This window comes from Podarcis raffonei, chromosome 10 (genome assembly GCF_027172205.1).
Source record: "Podarcis raffonei isolate rPodRaf1 chromosome 10, rPodRaf1.pri, whole genome shotgun sequence".
NCBI lineage: Eukaryota > Metazoa > Chordata > Lepidosauria > Squamata > Lacertidae > Podarcis > Podarcis raffonei.
This window is the reverse complement of record NC_070611.1, coordinates 24138980-24156978: the sequence shown is the minus strand read 5'-3', so window position 1 is coordinate 24156978 and position 17999 is coordinate 24138980. Positions and strand designations below refer to the sequence as shown.

General features: G+C 40.4%; 1 protein-coding gene across 27 annotated transcripts in view; it reads left to right on the top strand.

The window, feature by feature from the left end:
• FOXP2 (forkhead box P2) overlaps positions 1 to 17999 on the top strand; it is a 349270-nt gene that overhangs the window by 279214 nt on the left and 52057 nt on the right. For 22 of the 27 annotated variants that reach the window (XR_008332550.1, XM_053406905.1, XM_053406912.1 and 19 more), the window contains 5 exons: positions 1963 to 2100; positions 3307 to 3510; positions 5664 to 5823; positions 10901 to 11114; positions 13525 to 13629. Coding sequence is in view for 26 of the 27 variants with exons in the window: in XM_053406905.1 (XP_053262880.1) it covers positions 1963 to 2100; positions 3307 to 3510; positions 5664 to 5823; positions 10901 to 11114; positions 13525 to 13629 (821 nt within the window). In the remaining variant the exon portion in view is untranslated. The remainder of the gene's footprint in view (positions 1 to 1962; positions 2101 to 3306; positions 3511 to 5663; positions 5824 to 10900; positions 11115 to 13524; positions 13630 to 17999) is intronic. The other 5 variants (XM_053406910.1, XM_053406908.1, XM_053406889.1 and 2 more) reach the window with 2 other exon arrangements.

Here is a 17999-nt window from a genome sequence, read left to right as displayed (position 1 = left end):
GTGGTGGCAAAGGAGGCCAGATCGACCTGAGGCAACCTCTTCACTTTGCCTCACGAGCATGAATTGCGTGTTGCTTCCTTGTTTACCCCTGCCTCCACTTTCCTGTCATTCCTCTGCTGCAAACTATTTTGGGCACATTTCTTGCTGCTCTAAAGGTTGTGGAGCAGCTGACTGATGCTCATCCCAGGCAAAACTAACTACACACCTGTGATCTGGCCCTGCCAGTTCTGCTGCACTCAGGGAACACTCAGCAGCAGTGTAGCATCAGATGTACTTCTAATAATTGCTGGTCAATATCACGAGAGCTCAGAGAGCAGGAAACAGGGAAGCAAACATCTAGGCTTGTGGGGCACTGATGGTTGTACAAAACATGCTTAGAAAGGAATGGTCAAGAATGGCTGTGGACAAGCAGAGTTAGGAACTCGGCACACAAATGAGTAACCGTGGTGATGTGAGGCGAGCAGAGGCAGTAGGGTGCTCCAGTGACAGTGCTGTGCTGTGCTCATTGGGGAGGGGTGAGGCCAGGGCTGCTATGGCTTGGCAGTGGCCCCACAAGGGTGTAGGCACCTGTAGGACTGTCACTGCCTGAAGCTCCCATGAACTTGCTGCTGCCATCCCACTGCATCCTCATCCCCACGAGCACAGTGCTGCTGCCAGGAGGGTACCACTGCCTTCAACACCACTCTCATGAGCCACTACTGGTGACAGTGCAAGACTTCAGGAAGCAGGGACACATTCACCAAGGTTTGATCGGACAGTGGGGCCGAAGTCATAGGATCATAGAGTTGGAAGGGACCCTGAGGATCATCCAGTCCAACCCCCTGCAATGCAGGAATATGCAGCTGCCCCATATGGGGATTGAACCTGCAACCTTGGTGTTATCAGCACCATGCTGTAACCAACTGAGTTATCCAGTACCAGTCCACCTCATACGCCTTATACAAAGACTTTCCCACCCCTAAACCAGGTTCCCATAACTTACAGGTGGTGAACCCATGGGCCACAAGTGGACCTTGACTTAATTTCATGCATTCCATAACACCTCCTGAAGCTGTCCCCATTTATTTCTTCAAATTCCACTAAATAATCATCAGAGTACATGTACTGCGATAAATGGATTAGGTTAGTTGAGACTAATTTTGGTCCATTAATTTCAATGGTTCTACTCTGAATGTGATTTAGTTTGATGCAGCTCTAAATCACCTCCAACTCTGTGTTCCTTGTTAGAATCCTGTTTCAGATTCATGCCATTTCTCTAAAAAAGACATTTACAGTGGTACCTCGGGTTAAGTACTTAATTCATTCCAGAGGTCTGTTATTAACCTGAAACTGTTCTTAACCTGAAGCACCACTTTAGCTAATGGGGCCTCCTGCTGCTGCCACGCTGCCGGAGCACGATTTCTGTTCTCATCCTGAAGCAAAGTTCTTAACCTGAAGTTCTGGGTTAGCGGAGTCTGTAACCTGAAGCGTATGTAACCTGAAGTGTATGTAACCCGAGGTACCACAGTATATGTATTGACCAAAAGATCACGTGCAGCAGAATTTTACCTGTTTGTTTTTATACCTTGAGAAATTGCCTGGGTTCTTTATCCATTTATTGTTGTAGTAAGATGTTGAGAACCCTAACACGTGGTTATCTATTTTTAAATGCGCCATTTATATTAGTCACCTTAGAAATATATAGCAGCAGTTTACAAGACATGTGAATTATAAACTTTTGAGCCTGATAAAATCTGATGTGTCTAGGCCAGTTTGCCTAGACTAGACATAGAAATCTAATTCCTCAAGCATCCCTACATCTGTGTACCCCACACATTTTTCTGTTGAAGGTGTAGGACAGCTGCTGCTTTCTCAAATTAGAGCAAGCAAATAGGCCAACTTCAGCACAAAAAGTTTTTTAAATGCTATCGCCAAGTATTGCAGATGTGAACTTCAATATATTTGCAATTTTTGTCTCCTTAGGTGCCTGTGTCAGTGGCCATGATGACTCCCCAGGTGATCACCCCTCAGCAAATGCAGCAAATTCTCCAGCAACAAGTTTTGTCTCCACAGCAACTTCAAGCACTTCTCCAGCAGCAGCAAGCAGTTATGTTACAGCAGGTAATGTTGGGTGCTCGTTGGAACAGTTAGCATAGCTCAGGCACATTCACAAGCATGAAGAATGTTATATGTGGCTTATGTACTCAACAATATTTTTCCTTTCCCCCCCCCCTTTTTGGTACTTGTATGCCCATGGCATAAATATATGTGCAACACTCTCATCCCTCAAAGCTGCAGTAGGAAAAAGTTAGTTTTTCTGCTTTAAATACTCCACATCAGATAACAGGAATGGCAAGTGCAGTGTGAATAGGGAACAAATCAATATTTAAATGTTCAAGCATTTAGGCACATTTTGAGTTGTAGTTTGTCGAAGGAAGTGTAAATAGACCTTGAGATAATTATTGCTTTAAAATTCATAACACTTTAGTTCTCCCTTTAGTCATATAAGTGGAAAGCAGTTTTAAGAAATTAAATTTACCGGCATTTTTATCAGAGAGAATGTAATTTTATTTGAAAGTTCTTTCAAATAAAACCTGCCACTGTAGCGACTGGAAAGGCAGAAGTAGGTTGCTCTTCCTAAAGCCCAAAATCTGAAATGTGAGTCAAGAATCCTTTAAGCCTCTCATTCCTAGAACAAAGGCAGTGTCATTAATCACACATTATTATAGTGTGCATTATAATTTTGCCTAACTTTGGGGGCATATGCTAATTTAACATAATTATGATGAAGAAAATAATGTCTTCATTCTTAGTATGTTTAAACACTTGATATGTAGCATCATGGAAATTACAGACAAACTGTAATTTTCAAATGTCTGCAACTGTAAATCTGGCATCCTGCTGAACCAGGTGGCAGATTAATTAACTCTCCACCTTAGCATCTCTGAGGAATAGGGCATTTTGTTTGGCCTTGGAGAAACTTTTGAATATTTACAAGTGGTAGGTTTTCTACTTGAGGCTTTTTTGAAGTTGAATGGGTGTTGCATTTAAGTGTGATAATTTGGGGAGTTAGTTGGGCTCTGCTGTATGCTTTTTGGAATACAGATTTTCTGTGCCCTTTTGTTTAGGATATTTTGGGATCTGCAATGGAAAATTTCAGAGCTGCCTTGGAAAAAAATGTATGTAGATCTGTCTCTTCAAACTACATTTTTATTCTGAGGTGCATCCTAATGACTATCCTACCACATGCCAATCTAGAAGAGTTTAGGAGATTTATAATACTTGAAACTTTGCCTTTGTTTATTAAAGTCAAAATGATTTATTCAGCAACAACTTCAAGAGTTTTACAAGAAACAGCAAGAGCAGTTACATCTTCAGCTTTTGCAACAGCAGCAGCAACAGCAGCAGCAACAGCAGCAACAACAGCAGCAGCAGCAACAGCAACAACAACAACAGCAGCAACAACAGCAACAGCAGCAACAACAGCAGCAGCAACAGCAGCAGCAACACCCAGGAAAGCAAGCAAAAGAGGTAGAACGTAAAAAGTTAACTGATAAATCATTGCTGGTGACCAAGTAGAGGACGAAAAGAGCTAGAGTTTCTTGTTTTGTTTTATTTTTAAAGATCTTCTGTCTGAGAAGCTGTTGGTGTAGAAACAGCTCAGGGCCAGTCCACATGGTCAATTCTGCCCCTACATGATGCTCACCAAGGACATCTTCACACAGAGAATGGCTCATATGCACCAAGTTCTACATAGAAACAGCCTCTTCTTCTAAGGGTGATTCCAGTAATGGCAGAAGTTCTAGGGGTGGGGAGTAAGCACTGTTGTACATGCAGAAATCGCCACCTGGTAGAGGAAGCTGTATCTATGGAGATTCTGGTTTATATAATACATTATCAGTATAAAAATGAGCGTGGGGAGCATTGCATGGAAACAAAATTGAGCTTGTGAAATGGCCCATGGGACAGGTGAGAAGGTTTTAAAACACATGCCAAAACACACAGACACCCACCGATAAATAGTTGAAGTATTATACAAGCTTGAGAGCTGCATTCTTCATCAGGCAAAATAACCCATACTGAGTGCTCTGAATAATCGTTCTGCCTGAGGAAGGATTCTGTATAATTTGAACTTTTGCGTTTCCTTAAAGTAAGGGCTGCTCCAACAAAGGATAGAATCTCACCAGTTCTCTTATCTTTCTGTGGGATCAGTACAGGCATAGACATTTTTGTATTGTATGACCATTCTTGAGAGTAACTGTAATAAAAGTAGAATGGCACAACTTCTCTTGTTCATAAGTATGGGACCTGAGGATTACCATCCAGTTCTGTTGTCCCCTAATCCCATGAATATTTGCGTGATGATCTAATGAGCAAAGTCCCAGTTATTTGGAATACGTAAAGCATCATAAACTGATGCAAGAACCCTTCTTTTCTTTAGGACACAGGACAAAGATCACACAAATTTAGTCCATTATTTAGAAAAGGATAACAGGGAGGCAGGCAGAGGAGGAAAAGTGGGGGGGAACTGGTCACAGATTTTGAAGTCACAGACCCTGATTAATGAACTGCTACTGTATGTTTGGAGTGGTGAGCCGAAAGTTACAGTTTGATATGCTCATAAATCAACCTGACAAGCCGGCTTCTCAGACCTAGCTTGCACTTGTCAGCAAACTGCATCAACTATAAACATAATACAAACAAAACATGTGAAGTAGTTAAATTGATCAGCAGGTATCGTAGACGTTGTCTTGTAGCTGCCCATTATGCAAACGTGCGGGAAACCATTCTGACCTCCCGAGGCTTTGTTTCTGTTTGGATTTGTGAATAGAATTTCAGACAGCCATCAACTATGGAATAGAAATTGCTCCCTTATTTCTCTCGAGGCTCCGGGCAATCCACATGACTTGCTCCATTATGCAGTCTGTTTTCCAGTGAGCGCATCAGAAGTTTCTCTTTTCCCCAAACTGAGAAAAGGAAAGGTCTTCCACAGCAGCTTGTCTTTCTCTGAAGTGTGACTACATCCTCATACCCTCCTGAGCCTGAAGAACTCCAGTTTGTCTTGTAATGCCTCACAAAATTGGAAGTTATGCTTTCCCTTATAATAGGCCGCTTCTTTGCCTTGAATATAATGCCAGGGTTTTTTGTGGGGTTTTTTGTTTTGTTTAATGTATTCCAGCAAGAGCTGCAAAGGAGCCAACAGGCCAGTAAAATGAAGGCTACATCCCAGTTTACTAATAGATCACTGGAGACTTCATTTATGGGCCACTGCAGATCATACTTATTCAATTGGAAAAACAAGAGTGCCTTTGAATCACAGACAGTTGTAAAGAGTTACACTTTCAGCAAGATAAATTTGTTATCATCTATCATGAAGTGAACAGTCCCCCCCCCCCACAAAAAAAACCCAGCTCCCCTTTAGAACAGCTGTTGCCTGCCTTCTTCTGACCCTTTGCTGAAAAATAGCATATTGTTGCCTCTCTTTTTTTTACTAATAACCCAATCACTTTTAATAAAAACAAATCTCTTTGTTAAATAATAAAAATAATCAGATCCTGTTTCTGTAAATAGCGTTATTATTTAATAACAGAAACGAAAGGGGGAAATGAGCTGACACTGCCTTGCTTTACAGCCTTCATTGCAATCTTTACTCTCTGTTCCGTTTCTTTTTGGGTTTTCTGCAGCAGCAGCAGCAGTTGGCAGCCCAGCAGCTTGTCTTCCAGCAACAGCTCCTCCAGATGCAACAACTTCAGCAGCAGCAACATCTGCTGAATCTTCAGCGTCAGGGACTCATTTCCATTCCACCTGGCCAGTCTGCTCTTCCTGTCCAGTCTCTGCCACAAGGTACATATGACACAACTTATTTCCAGCTCACATCTTCTTCTTGTTATTCCACCCTAGCATGACCTGTGCTCCAGATTTTCCATTCTTTGTTATTAAACCATTTTTTTCAAAACAAAAATATTTCTTTCATTTGAGTCCCCATCTGGGTGACATTGGGGGATTTTAGGTTTTAAATCATAAGGCTTTAGGTTTTAAATCATAAAACTTTCAAGGAAGAAGGTTTTTTTCCTGTAAAAGCTGTACTCATTATAGACAAAGAATTAGTACCCAAACCTTGCTATACACACCACAAATTCAGATATTGGAACAGAGAGCAGGTTTTACTTCCTCGTTTGCCTTTTGCCTGTTTGCTGGGGAACTGTGCTGTTCAATTAGTTCATGAATGTAGTTACAGGGAAACAGTGACGTAGCCAATTTGCTGATGATAGCAAATTGTTCAGAGTGATTTTAAAAAGGGGGCATTGTGACAAGCTCCAAAAGTGTCTCTCCAAACTGGGTGAATGGGCAGTAAAATAGCAAATGCAATTCAGTGTAAGTGATGCACATTGGAACAAACAAATCTAAATCTAAATTTCACATATATGTCCATGGGGTCTGGATTAGTGGTATCTGACTAGGAATGAGAAATTTGGTTGTAGTGTATAGTTCAATGGAGTTGTCACCCCAATGTGCAGCAGCTGAAAAAAATGGTGAATGCCATGCTGTGGATCATTAGGAAAGGGTTTGAAATAAAACTGTCAATATAATGCCATTATATAACCACACTTGGAATATTGTGTACAGTTCTAGTCTCATTACCTCAGAAAGGATAGTGTGCAGGTGAAATAAGTGCAGAAAATGATCAAGGGATTAGAACAACTTCTTTATGAGGAAAGATTTTGGGTGTTTTAGGTTAGGGAAAAGATAAGTAAGAGGGGAACATGATAAAGGTGTATGAATTATGTATCTGTGGAGAAAGTGGATACAGAAAAGTTTTTCTTCCTTTCAAAATGTTGTAACTTGTGCACATCCAGTGAAGCTGAATGTTTCAGGAAGAAATTACTTCCTTACACATTGCAAAGTTAAACTGTGCAGTTTGCTTCCACAAGATGACGAGTGGTGGTCGCCAACTTGGAGTGGCTTTGAAAAAGGATTAGACAAATTCATGGAGGATACAGTGATCAGTGGCTACTGGGTACATTGTCTGTGTTCTTCCTCCACTATTGGAAGTAAGATGGCTTGCTGGGAATCACAGACGGAGAGAGTGCTGTTGCACCCAGGTTCTGCTTATGGGCTTCCCCATGGGCATTTGATTGACCACTGTGAGACCAGAGTGCTGGACTAGATGGGCCTTTGTTCTGATCCAGCAGCTCTCCATATCTAACTCTGAAACTTCTCATAGCCCCTGTAGGAAGGGGAAGCCCAAGTGGTATCCTCCAGATGTTGGACTACAACTCTCCTTTACCCCAGCTAGTGTCCACCAACATCTGGAGGACACCACATTGGCAACTCCTGCCCTACACAATTTAATCAAGGAAAGTGGGCAAGCTTCAAAATGGAGGTTACACTGCCAAGACAGCTTTACACAAAAATATTAACATGATAATTTAGGGTTGCCATATTTTGAAGAGCAAAAAAGAGGACACTATGATGGCCGTTCAAAGCAAATCAAGGCAATCTGTCTAAAATTTTAGCCCTGAAAAAGAGGACGTGTCCTGGAAAAAGAGGACAGCTGGCAACCCTATTAGGATGCCATTGATTTTTAGTTTGTGCTTACTCTTCTTTGATCATGTTCTGTTATGGGGTGAGCACACCTGTAAAGGGAAAGTACCACATCTGTTTGTAGTAACATGTGCCCATTTAACTCAGCCTGCAATAAAAAAGACCTAGCTAATGTGGTTTCTCTCCTTCACGAGTGCATTTCTCAGGTGGAGGTGGTGTGCAAGCGCACGTGCACACACTCGCACACAGATCTCCTGCCTTCCCGGTGCTGTGCCTCACTTACCTAAAGGGAGAGTGTCAAGGCATCAGGAGCTGTGTGCAGTGGAGGCGCAGCAGCAGAGTCAAATCTAGTTGAGCAAGTCAGCTTGATAACCCATGGCCTGAAATTGGTTTGTTCAGCAACTAGCTATTCTTTGTTTCCTTGTTTGTGCATAATGCTAAGCCATGATTATTTGAAAGCAAAATTAAATTTCACAGAGGTCCTCCTCCTGGTGAGGGTGCAGTCCCAACACTTCGCTCAGACTGGTGGAGGTGTGTCCACATAGCACTAAACCATGGTTTAGCTTTATGTGCAAATTCAATCATTTTATTCTAGTATTATTTTTCTGAGTATTCCTCTGACCTCAGCAGTTCCAGGAGGAAGGATTAAATGAACACACCATAGTCTGAAACTTCACGCAAACAAGAATCCAATGGGAAGGAACACTATATTTTCAGTGTTAATTTCCCCCCTTATAGTTCAGATGTTTAAATTCCACATGAAGATCCTTACTTAAATATTATTTTATCATACAGTGTTTTATAATTGGAGTTTAGTGTGATTCTGATGTTTTAAACGAACAGCTTCCACAGGTATTGAACAATTTAACCTACCATTATTATAAGTTGAGCACCCTGTTCTGCATTAAATTCCCGGCTTCTCGAAGTGATCCTCCCAAGTAAAGAAAAATTATTTGAGCTTTCCCAAGTGCAGCAAAGAAAAATCCTCTTCTGGCATGGCTCACATGCTTCTTAAACCCATTGGCAGGTTGATTGCTGGGAGAGAGAGAGAACAAGCCACCATGACCAGTGTATCTATTTATGCTTTCCAAGGAAGCATCTTGACCCTTCAGTCCTCAAGCACCTTCAGTGACATGAACCATGCTTCAACACACCATTAAGTATACTTCTGCACAATTGGGCATTGGAGCGCCAAACTCACATGTGTAATTATTTATTTATTTAGAGTGTTGGTGCCTTGCACCTGAACCAGACAAGACAATCCCTGCCCACAGGCTATATATATATATATATATATATATATATATATATATATCACACAAAGAAAAGGAACAAGGAGGGAAGAAGAATAAAGTAAACTCAGGCATCAGTTCTTAGATAAGTAGTTCTTCTAGGATGGATGGAAGAGGGTCTACAATAGATGAGTATATTGCCAAGCACTAGTGAATATAGGAACCATGACAAATGTGTAAATGAGACAGCAGGTATATCTGTTTTGGGGGATGAAACCCATTCCATGGTTCATAGAGATTTTGTGTTTATAGAATTAATGTTAAAGTTTATAACCCCACTCAACATATTTATAGATTTATTTCATATATATCTGCATCTTAGTATGTAGGCTGCATACACACCATGAATTTAAAAGACATGACTTCCCCCATATAATCTTGGGAACTATCGTTTGTTAAGGGTTCTGGGAAATGTGGCTCTGTGTGGATTAAAGGACAGTTCCCAGAATTACTTGGGGGATGTGTGCTTTAAATTTATGTTCTGTACTCAGCCTGAGAGCCAGTGTGGTGTAGTGGTTAAGAGCGGTAGTCACGTAATCTGGGTAACCGGGTTCGCGTCTCCGCTCCTCCACATGCAGCTGCTGGGTGACCTTGGGCTCGTCACACTTCTTTGAAGTCTCTCAGCCTCACTCACCTCACAGAGTGTTTGTTGTGGGGGAGGAAGGGAAAGGAGAATGTTAGCCGCTTTGAGACTCCTTAAAGGGAGTGATAAAGCGGGATATCAAATCCACACTCTTCTTCTTCTTCTTCTAAGATTCCTGTGGGGGGAAATGTAGCAATTCGTTTACAATGGTGTGCAAAAAAAAAAAAAAAGTTTGTGTCTTTCTGATGCAACTAATCCTGCCAAGCTATATATGAGGGAACAGTAATAAAATTCGACAATAGTTTTTGGTTGGAAAGTCATGATTAATGACATCTACTGAAATGATTAAAAGAAATCACTTTCACATTCTTTGACCTTACTTAGCACTATTGACATGAAATTAACTATAAGTAAAAAATTCTTCCTCCCAAAGCAATTAAAATAATAATTTCTACCTTAATAATGGATATGAAATATTTTGCCCTTGGTAATCTAGCCCAAGCTGCAAGGAACCACAGCATTTTAATTTTTCATCAAGCCTTCTTTTTGGAGATGGCCAGATTTTTTTTATTTTTAAAAAAGTTGATCAGATCTCTTTCATTCATAATGGCATCTACTTTGATCAAAGGGGTGATGCGTATTCTGCTATACCAACTTAAGATCCTGTTCCTGTGAGCTTCTGTTAACTCCATACCTCCCACCTCCTTGTAAGGTTTATAAAGGAATGTGGCAAAGTGCTTTTAAATTGTTCCAACACAAGTGTCTGAAAAGAATTGGTATGGAGCATTTGGAGCTGGGGCTCTTGAAGCATTGTCCTTTTCCAAATGTTTATCTTCTATAAATTATTTGCTTATTGCAATTCGGAAATTAAGTAGGGGCAGCTAATATATGACTGCGTATTTGCATGAGCTATTTGCAGGATGTTAGTTGAGATTCCCTCCTGGGTTTGGATCCCATGCATATCTAACATGGCTTGAGTTTATTCCCCTGAGTTACATTTTTTCTGTAAAGAGCTGATTAATACTTCCATCTTTGTTGTAACCCGATATATTTTTTTTTCTGCTTCCCCTTACGTTTTTGGTAAAGCAGTGCTTTTAAATAACTTTGTGAACTTTGGGTGTATTTAGCCATGTTTTGGAATCAAGAAATTGATTCTGCAGGCAATGAACATCTCATCCACCCGAATACCTGTTTTTTCAAACAGTAGTTACCAGTTGTTGGTTGTACCTTGTTCCCTTTGATCCTTGAACAAATGTTTTGAGAGAAGGCATATTACGTAAGCTGGTGACCCTTAATTGACTGTTGGTAGCCCCAAAAGGAAAAGCAGCCAAATTTACTGTGTGCCAATAAGAGGTAAAATTAAATTGTGTTTTACTATATGTTGATTGTGCTGGAAAAACTGCATCACCTTCATTGTTGGCATTAATCCATTAATAACACTGAGCTCATTATATGAACCTCTTGCTTTGCTATATTATTGGAGCTCTCTTTCATTTTATAGCTGGCTTAAGTCCTGCTGAGATTCAGCAGTTATGGAAAGAAGTTACTGGAGTTCACAGTATGGAAGACAATGGCATTAAGCATGGAGGGCTAGACCTCACTACTAACAATTCCTCTTCTACTACCTCCTCTACCACTTCCAAAGCATCGCCACCAATAACTCATCATTCCATAGTGAATGGACAGTCATCAGTTCTAAATGCAAGACGAGACAGGTAATGAGATTTGCTTTTTCCTCTGTCATGAAAGTGCTTTCTTCATACTTATGCTTCACACAATAATTTCAGTATTGAGCATGATGAGTTGCTTTGAGTATGATTTGGGAAAATTGTTGATTAACCACAAAGAGAATAAACATAAACTTCCCAGTCCCAGAGTTAGGAGATTTGTTACTGAACATTGACTACAATATTTTCTGGGTAGCACACTGTCTTATGCAATCCCATGCATTTCTACTCTGAAGTAAGTCCCACTGAGTTAAGTGGAGCTTACTCTGAGGTAAGTGCATATAGGATTGTAGATATTAAGTGGCAAACACGGAAGGTAGATTTCACCAACTAGAATACAGCAGTCTTATTTATTTTATTACAACATTTCTGTCTCTCCTTTCCTCCCTGGAGTTCAGGGCTGCCTCCCTGGTTTCCAGCACACATATACCCAATTTTATCCTGACAGCAACTCTGTGGACCAAGCTCACCCAATGAGCTTCATGGCACATGGAATTGAAACTTGGTCTCCCTGAACCATCCAGTTGCTATACTACACTAGCTCTTTTTTCATGTAGGCAAGGCTTGTCTAAGAGGTATGTACAAGCCACGCTAAAAGCAGCGGAAATCCTAGCATTTGGTGGATTGGTGCCAATACAGAATGGTGTGCTGTTGGTGGTAAATGGCCAGCCATTGTTCATTTCCAGACTATAAATAGTTTGTGGACATTGAGTTATATTCGGAGGTACCTACTCTGCCTGAGGAAGCATCTTCTGATGGGAGATGCTCCTCTGAATCCCATCCATTTCTCCAATCCATTGAACTTAATTAACCAAAATGTCTCATTCATTTCTGTGGAATTTAAGTTACAATCCTAAGCACGCTTGCTAGGGAGTCCCACTGAACTCTGTGGGACTTTCTTCTGATTAACCTTGCTGAGGATTGCACTGTCAGTCATAAAGGAGTTTATCAGAAATTGGAGGCCATCTTACTTGTGAGCCAACCCATCAGAGCAAAAGTGGTTACACTGAGAGATTGTTGAAGATAAGAACTACAGGGGTACCTCTGGTTACGCATGCTTCGGGTTACAAGCTCCACTAACCCGGAAGTAGTTGCTCCTGGTTGCGAACTTTGCCCCAGGATGTGAGCGGAAGTCGGGCACCGGAGGCGCCATTAGCGAAAGCGCGCCTCAAGATAAGAACGGTTTCAGCTTAAGAACAGACCTCCGGAACAAATTAAGTTGGTAACCACAGGTACCACAGTATTCCATAGGCAATCAAAGGAGTTTTTTTATGGTTTAGGAACTAAGGGCGCTGCCTTGCATAGACCATTGGCCCAACTAGCTCAGTATTGTCAGTGTTTCCCAAACGTGGGTCTCCAGCTGTTTTTGGAATACAACTCCCATCACTCCTAGTTAGCAGGACCAGTGGTCATGGATGATGAGAATTGTAGTTAAAAAACAGCTGGAGACCCAAGTTTGGGAAACACTGGTCTACACTGAGTGGCAGTGACATGCAGACAAAGGACATTGCTTGCCCTCCCAGGGGATGCTAGGGATTGAAACTGGGACCTTCTACATGCAAAGCAGATGTTCTACACTGAGCTATAGCTTCCCCCCATACACTTTTTTGCAGAGGGTGTAATTAGAATTTGTGGGTAGCATCTATCATTCTCTTTAGGCTTCCATAATATTACCTTTCATTATTTTAAAATGATAACATCCAGAGGTAATTTTCATTTTGGCATTTCAATTAAGGTTGCTAGTTGATGATACGTCAAAGGCAGTGGTTGATTTTTCTGGAGTAGAGAGCCAAACTGCAGCATTGTGGAGGGGAAAAAAGAAATTGTCACTGACAATTACCCAAGCAACTGACTTTCTCCCTCCAAAAAAACTGAATCCAGCATATAGTTGTTTGGATAAACAACATCAAGCAACTTGTGAGAACACTGCCTTGGGATAAAAACATGAGTTAAGACTGCAGACCCCAGTATATTGATTCTATGAGTAAAAAGTAAAGAAAAAAACATGCAGAAACATTTGTAAGTCTCTGTTGGCCATCTTACACACTTTTCAGGAAGAACTGATCCATTCTGGATTATTTATTTATTTATGTGTGTATTTAGAGAGGGGAGGAATGTTAAGTTGAGGTCATATGGCAAAATTAGCATACTGTAACATACAGTCATTTTTTTCATCCTTTATTAACCGTCATCTTTGGCTCTATTCCTTCTCTAATTAGAACATCATCTATCCTTGGCAGTTGAACTATTCAGCAGAACGATTAGATTTTTCTGACTGCTCTGAGCTGAATTGACCTGTTTTGACCTGTTTGTCACTGATCATAACCTGACAGGCACTAGAAGCCTCCTACTATTATGGCTTTTGAGATGAATTTGATGCCGTGTTCTTTTGCCACAGCTCATCACACGAGGAGACTGGAGCCTCTCATACTCTCTATGGCCATGGAGTTTGCAAGTGGCCTGGATGTGAAAGTATTTGTGAAGATTTTGGACAATTTTTAAAGTAAGTTGGGGCTTTTTGATGATGCAGTAAACAGAGTTGAGTAGGTATACAGATAATCCAGTAAAACTCAGCCGTAAAGTTATCGGCTGTTTATGGCTTATGTGCCAAAACACCAGATCAAGCCAACTGGAGAGGATAGAATCATTAGCTTTCCTTTCACATTAAATCATTTCTTTGGGCTTTTTAGTGGCATGATGCTTACCTGACCCCTTTGCCAAAATGTAACCTCAGAGCATCTGTAAAGTGCCTTTTGATAAAATAATGAATAGAAAAAAAACACATGCAACTGTGTGTATTGGCATGTAATCTGTAGAAAGAAATGTGCCTCTTTAGCCTGTCCTTTTGTAGCAATAATTCGCAGTCATGAGAGCACTTATTTCTGAGCGAACTCGGTGATTTCAGTATAGCTTACAAAAGGGTCACATCTCAAGTACCGATTCATGGGCTCCGAGCCAAAGTTCTTTGGAGGTTCCAGTGCACTCATGGAGCTCCAGAAGGAGCAGGCTTCCCGCAAAGGTTCACATGCAAATCTTTCCAAACGCTAAGCCCACGGGAAAACCTCCACTTACACAGGAGTGGGAGTGAGGAGACTGGATAAGGTTAGATTTCAATTTATATGCTGCTTTTCCACAAGGAAATTACACTCAAGGTGGATTTCAGTACACAAAACAACCCAGCAGTAAAAACAACAGATGATCAAGCTTATCAGTTTCATTTTGGCTTACAAAAGAGTCACAGCAAGAAGAGTCCCTGGATCAGGCATAGAACTGTATAAGCAGACCAAGAGCCTGTGACTTTCACTGCAGCCACCCTTCCCACACGTACGTGTGTGTGAGAGGTTGCAGTGGTTTGTTGTTTGTGTAAAAAGTCCACATTACGCAGCTTCCCCATGCCACACTGAAGTCTGTTTTTACATTTCCCCAAGTTTAAATGAGCACCTTACAATGTGGCAAAGTGTGAAGGCTTGCCGCTACTTAGAAAGGCGAAAAATCCTCTCCATCTTCTGCCATGTTTAATTCAGAATGCAGCCAATATCTTGTGTGACACTTGCAAAATTAACTGTGAAAACGTGGGGCGTGGCACCTTAAAATTAAAAAGCATCCAGTTATTACAGTGAGTATCATAAACCAAGTTTGTGGCAATTTTGTAGCATTTTCATTCTGCGAGGACTTGAGAGGGGCTGAGCCCAAACGGCGTGATCTCTCGTAGGAGAGGTGCACAGGGCTTTAGTGTACAAAGAGTCCTAATGGAACGTTATAGATAGGTTTATATAGATGAGTAACTTCACAAGCTGAGGCTCTTATGTTGTCATGGTGCAGCTAACAGGGTGAATGAACTGCTTCATGCTTCATCAACAATTAAGTTAATTAGCTCATTTGAAATTGTGCTGCTTTGTTGCCAGGATGTTGGTAGAAACATCAGAAAGGCCTGTTTACAAATGGTATAGAACCAGACTATGTAGAAACAGCAGCTTCACAACAAGGCAAAGATGCACCACATGTCTTTATAAAAAAAACTATATTTTTTTGCATCTGAATGCTTACATTGAATATATATACTCATCTATTTCAGAGTAGATTATGTTTGCTTTCCTACTTCATTTTACTTTTTTTGTGGAGACTAGGTTTTAGGTGTACTTTAAAGAGTACTTTTACAGATTTTTGCCCAATTTTAGAAGAATACACTTGATCTGTACTATTTCTGTTTGTAGATTAAAGAGGTTACTGTTTGCGTGTGGGATTTATATAAGCTGCTAGAAATTATTCCATGCGAAAATAACCTACATACTGCATATATTGTTCTAGGCATAATTGATACCAAGAGTTTTAGCCAACTTAGCTCCAGCCTTTAGCTCTCCAAGCAAAACTAATTTTTATAAATACTTCCATCTTTCCAGAGTCTAGTGATGTTAATATTTCTCTCACTGCTTTCACAGTTGTTTTGTAGGTCCCTGGTTTTATAATGCACAGTCCCTGGAAACACTTTGATTAACAGTAATGTAGTTCTTCTATATATATCATCGTTCCCAATTTTTCTAAACTGTGTGACCCATTCAAGGGAACATCCTGAATATTCTTGGGTCAGGCCAAGAGGTTCCAGATTCTGTAGCCTAAGCCTATCAAATATGCTTCCCTTTCCCATATGCGCCCTTCCATACCACCTGTTTGATAATGTCCCTGTAACTGGGAGCTAGGGCAATACCTGGTTTTCAACATTGCAATAGATCACCAGCTAAACATCACTGTATATCACAATGTCTGAAATAAGGATGGAACGTTGTAGAGGCACTGACTGGCTTCACGGGTTTTTCCACATTGTGATTTTTGCATAACGCACACAAACACACACCATGATTTGTGTTATATTGCCAGGTCAAAAATTATGGACTTCAAACTGGTTTTGGACAGTATATTGCCCAGCCCTAACACACATCATGATTCGTGATATATTGCCAGGTCAAAAATTATGAAACCGATATCACGAGATGGACTTAAAACTGGTTTTGGATGATACATTGATATATCACCCAGCCCTACTGGGAGCTGCTTTGGGCTGTAAAGCCAGGGGGCAGTTACCCACACCTCATGCACTATATACCACCCAGAAGCCATGACATTTGCTCTACACCCAACAGAAATGCCACTTGAGACCACTGTTGTACACGTCTTTTAGACAGAAATACAAAGTCACAGAGATGTAAACTTCAGTTTCTTTCATTTGAAATACTGTGTTGCGGTAGTCTTAAAGTCTGAATCCCCTTGCCTTTAGCCCCCTTAGTATTCTTCTGTGCTCACACTGCAAAGCCCCATTTCAATTAAAAACCTTTTATTTCAATTCAACTTCAACTTTTAGACCCAAAGAATGACTATTTTTTTTCCAATCCATTAACTTTATAGGGGATGACAGAACTAATGGCAGTAGTTTTCGAGACCTTGCTCTTAGTCTAATCTGTGTAAGAATGCTGTAGGTTCTGACTTGGAACAGTGTGGTACTTGTTAATAGAGCTAATGCAAGTATACTGTACTGAAATAAAATATTCATAAGGAATGCTACCCAAATCTAGTTGTGTGTCTATTTCTGCAGTATTCTTGTGACAAATTTGAAGTGGTCTCTGATATATAAGGTGAACTCTAACTTGTGTTGAGAAACCAGTTTAAGTTGATGCCTTCGTGCCTCATCTTTTTTTCCTTTCTTTTACAATAATAATAATAATAAGCTGTGCTGAGGCATTTGAGGAGGAGGATTAAGACAGAAAACACAGTGGCTTTGCTTCATTTTTTTAATAATAGAAAGGATTTGGAGTGAAGTGAAGAATAATTTACAGAATATGACTTATAGCCATGAAAGGTTTTTTTAGACCTTCGTTTTTCTCCCTCCAGAAGTCAGTATGTTGATGATAAATATAAATTATACTTCTCTGCGCTGAGGTGTTTAGAATTTTGAAAATTCCACCTTGCATACAATCGAAAAGATTAATGAGATTAATATTACTCGCCTGTTATTTTCAAACAAGCATAGCTGTCTTTCCACATAATGTCATATCAGACAGACACACTGCCATGCAGTTCCATACTTTTGATATCATGAAGCTTGGATGGATATTCCCAGCCTTGAGAAGTTTTGGGGTGATTTTCAGCCTTGATGAAGTCGTGTAAAATTACAGTTACTCATGTGCATCTGATCCACTGAACAAAAGCAATTCTGTAAAATTAATTCTTTCTGGCAGAGAAAAGCATCAAATTTTAAAGTCAGGTCAGAAAATATTATTGCCCAACTGCAGAGAGAACAATTATTGAGCAGAGTACTGAGCAATGAAGAAAAGTGATTAAAAGACTGCCAAAAATGTTTAAGAATTTGTTTGGAATTTTACTATAAAACAGGTGTTGACAGAAGCTAACCATTTTGCCGGTTGCCAGGCAAGGAGCCCCAAAGATCACTAAAAGCATTTAATAGTAGTTCTTCATTACTGTCTTATAAATGTCAGAGCGTAATAACATATGACAAAACTTTGGTGTATTTTGTCTGCAAAACTAATTATCATTCCATTGGTCCTAAGTCAGTTTGAGTGTAGATGGATTTGGCTTTTAGAGCTTTAAATCAAAAGGTTTACACTATAGCATTCCAGCCAGCAGACAAGCGTACTTTAACCTGCATGCAGCAGACGCCAGCGAAACAAAACATGATCTACCGTACAAAGACAGGCAATGTTTTCCTCTATAGAGACAGAATTGTTAGTTTTGAGGAAAGGGAAGGGTGGAAAGAATGCTACAGAAGAAGACAGGGCAGTTTACCAACAAGACCCTCAAAGGGGGCAGCTCAATGCAACAGAAAGACTAATATAATTTAATTAGGTATCAAACTTCATATGT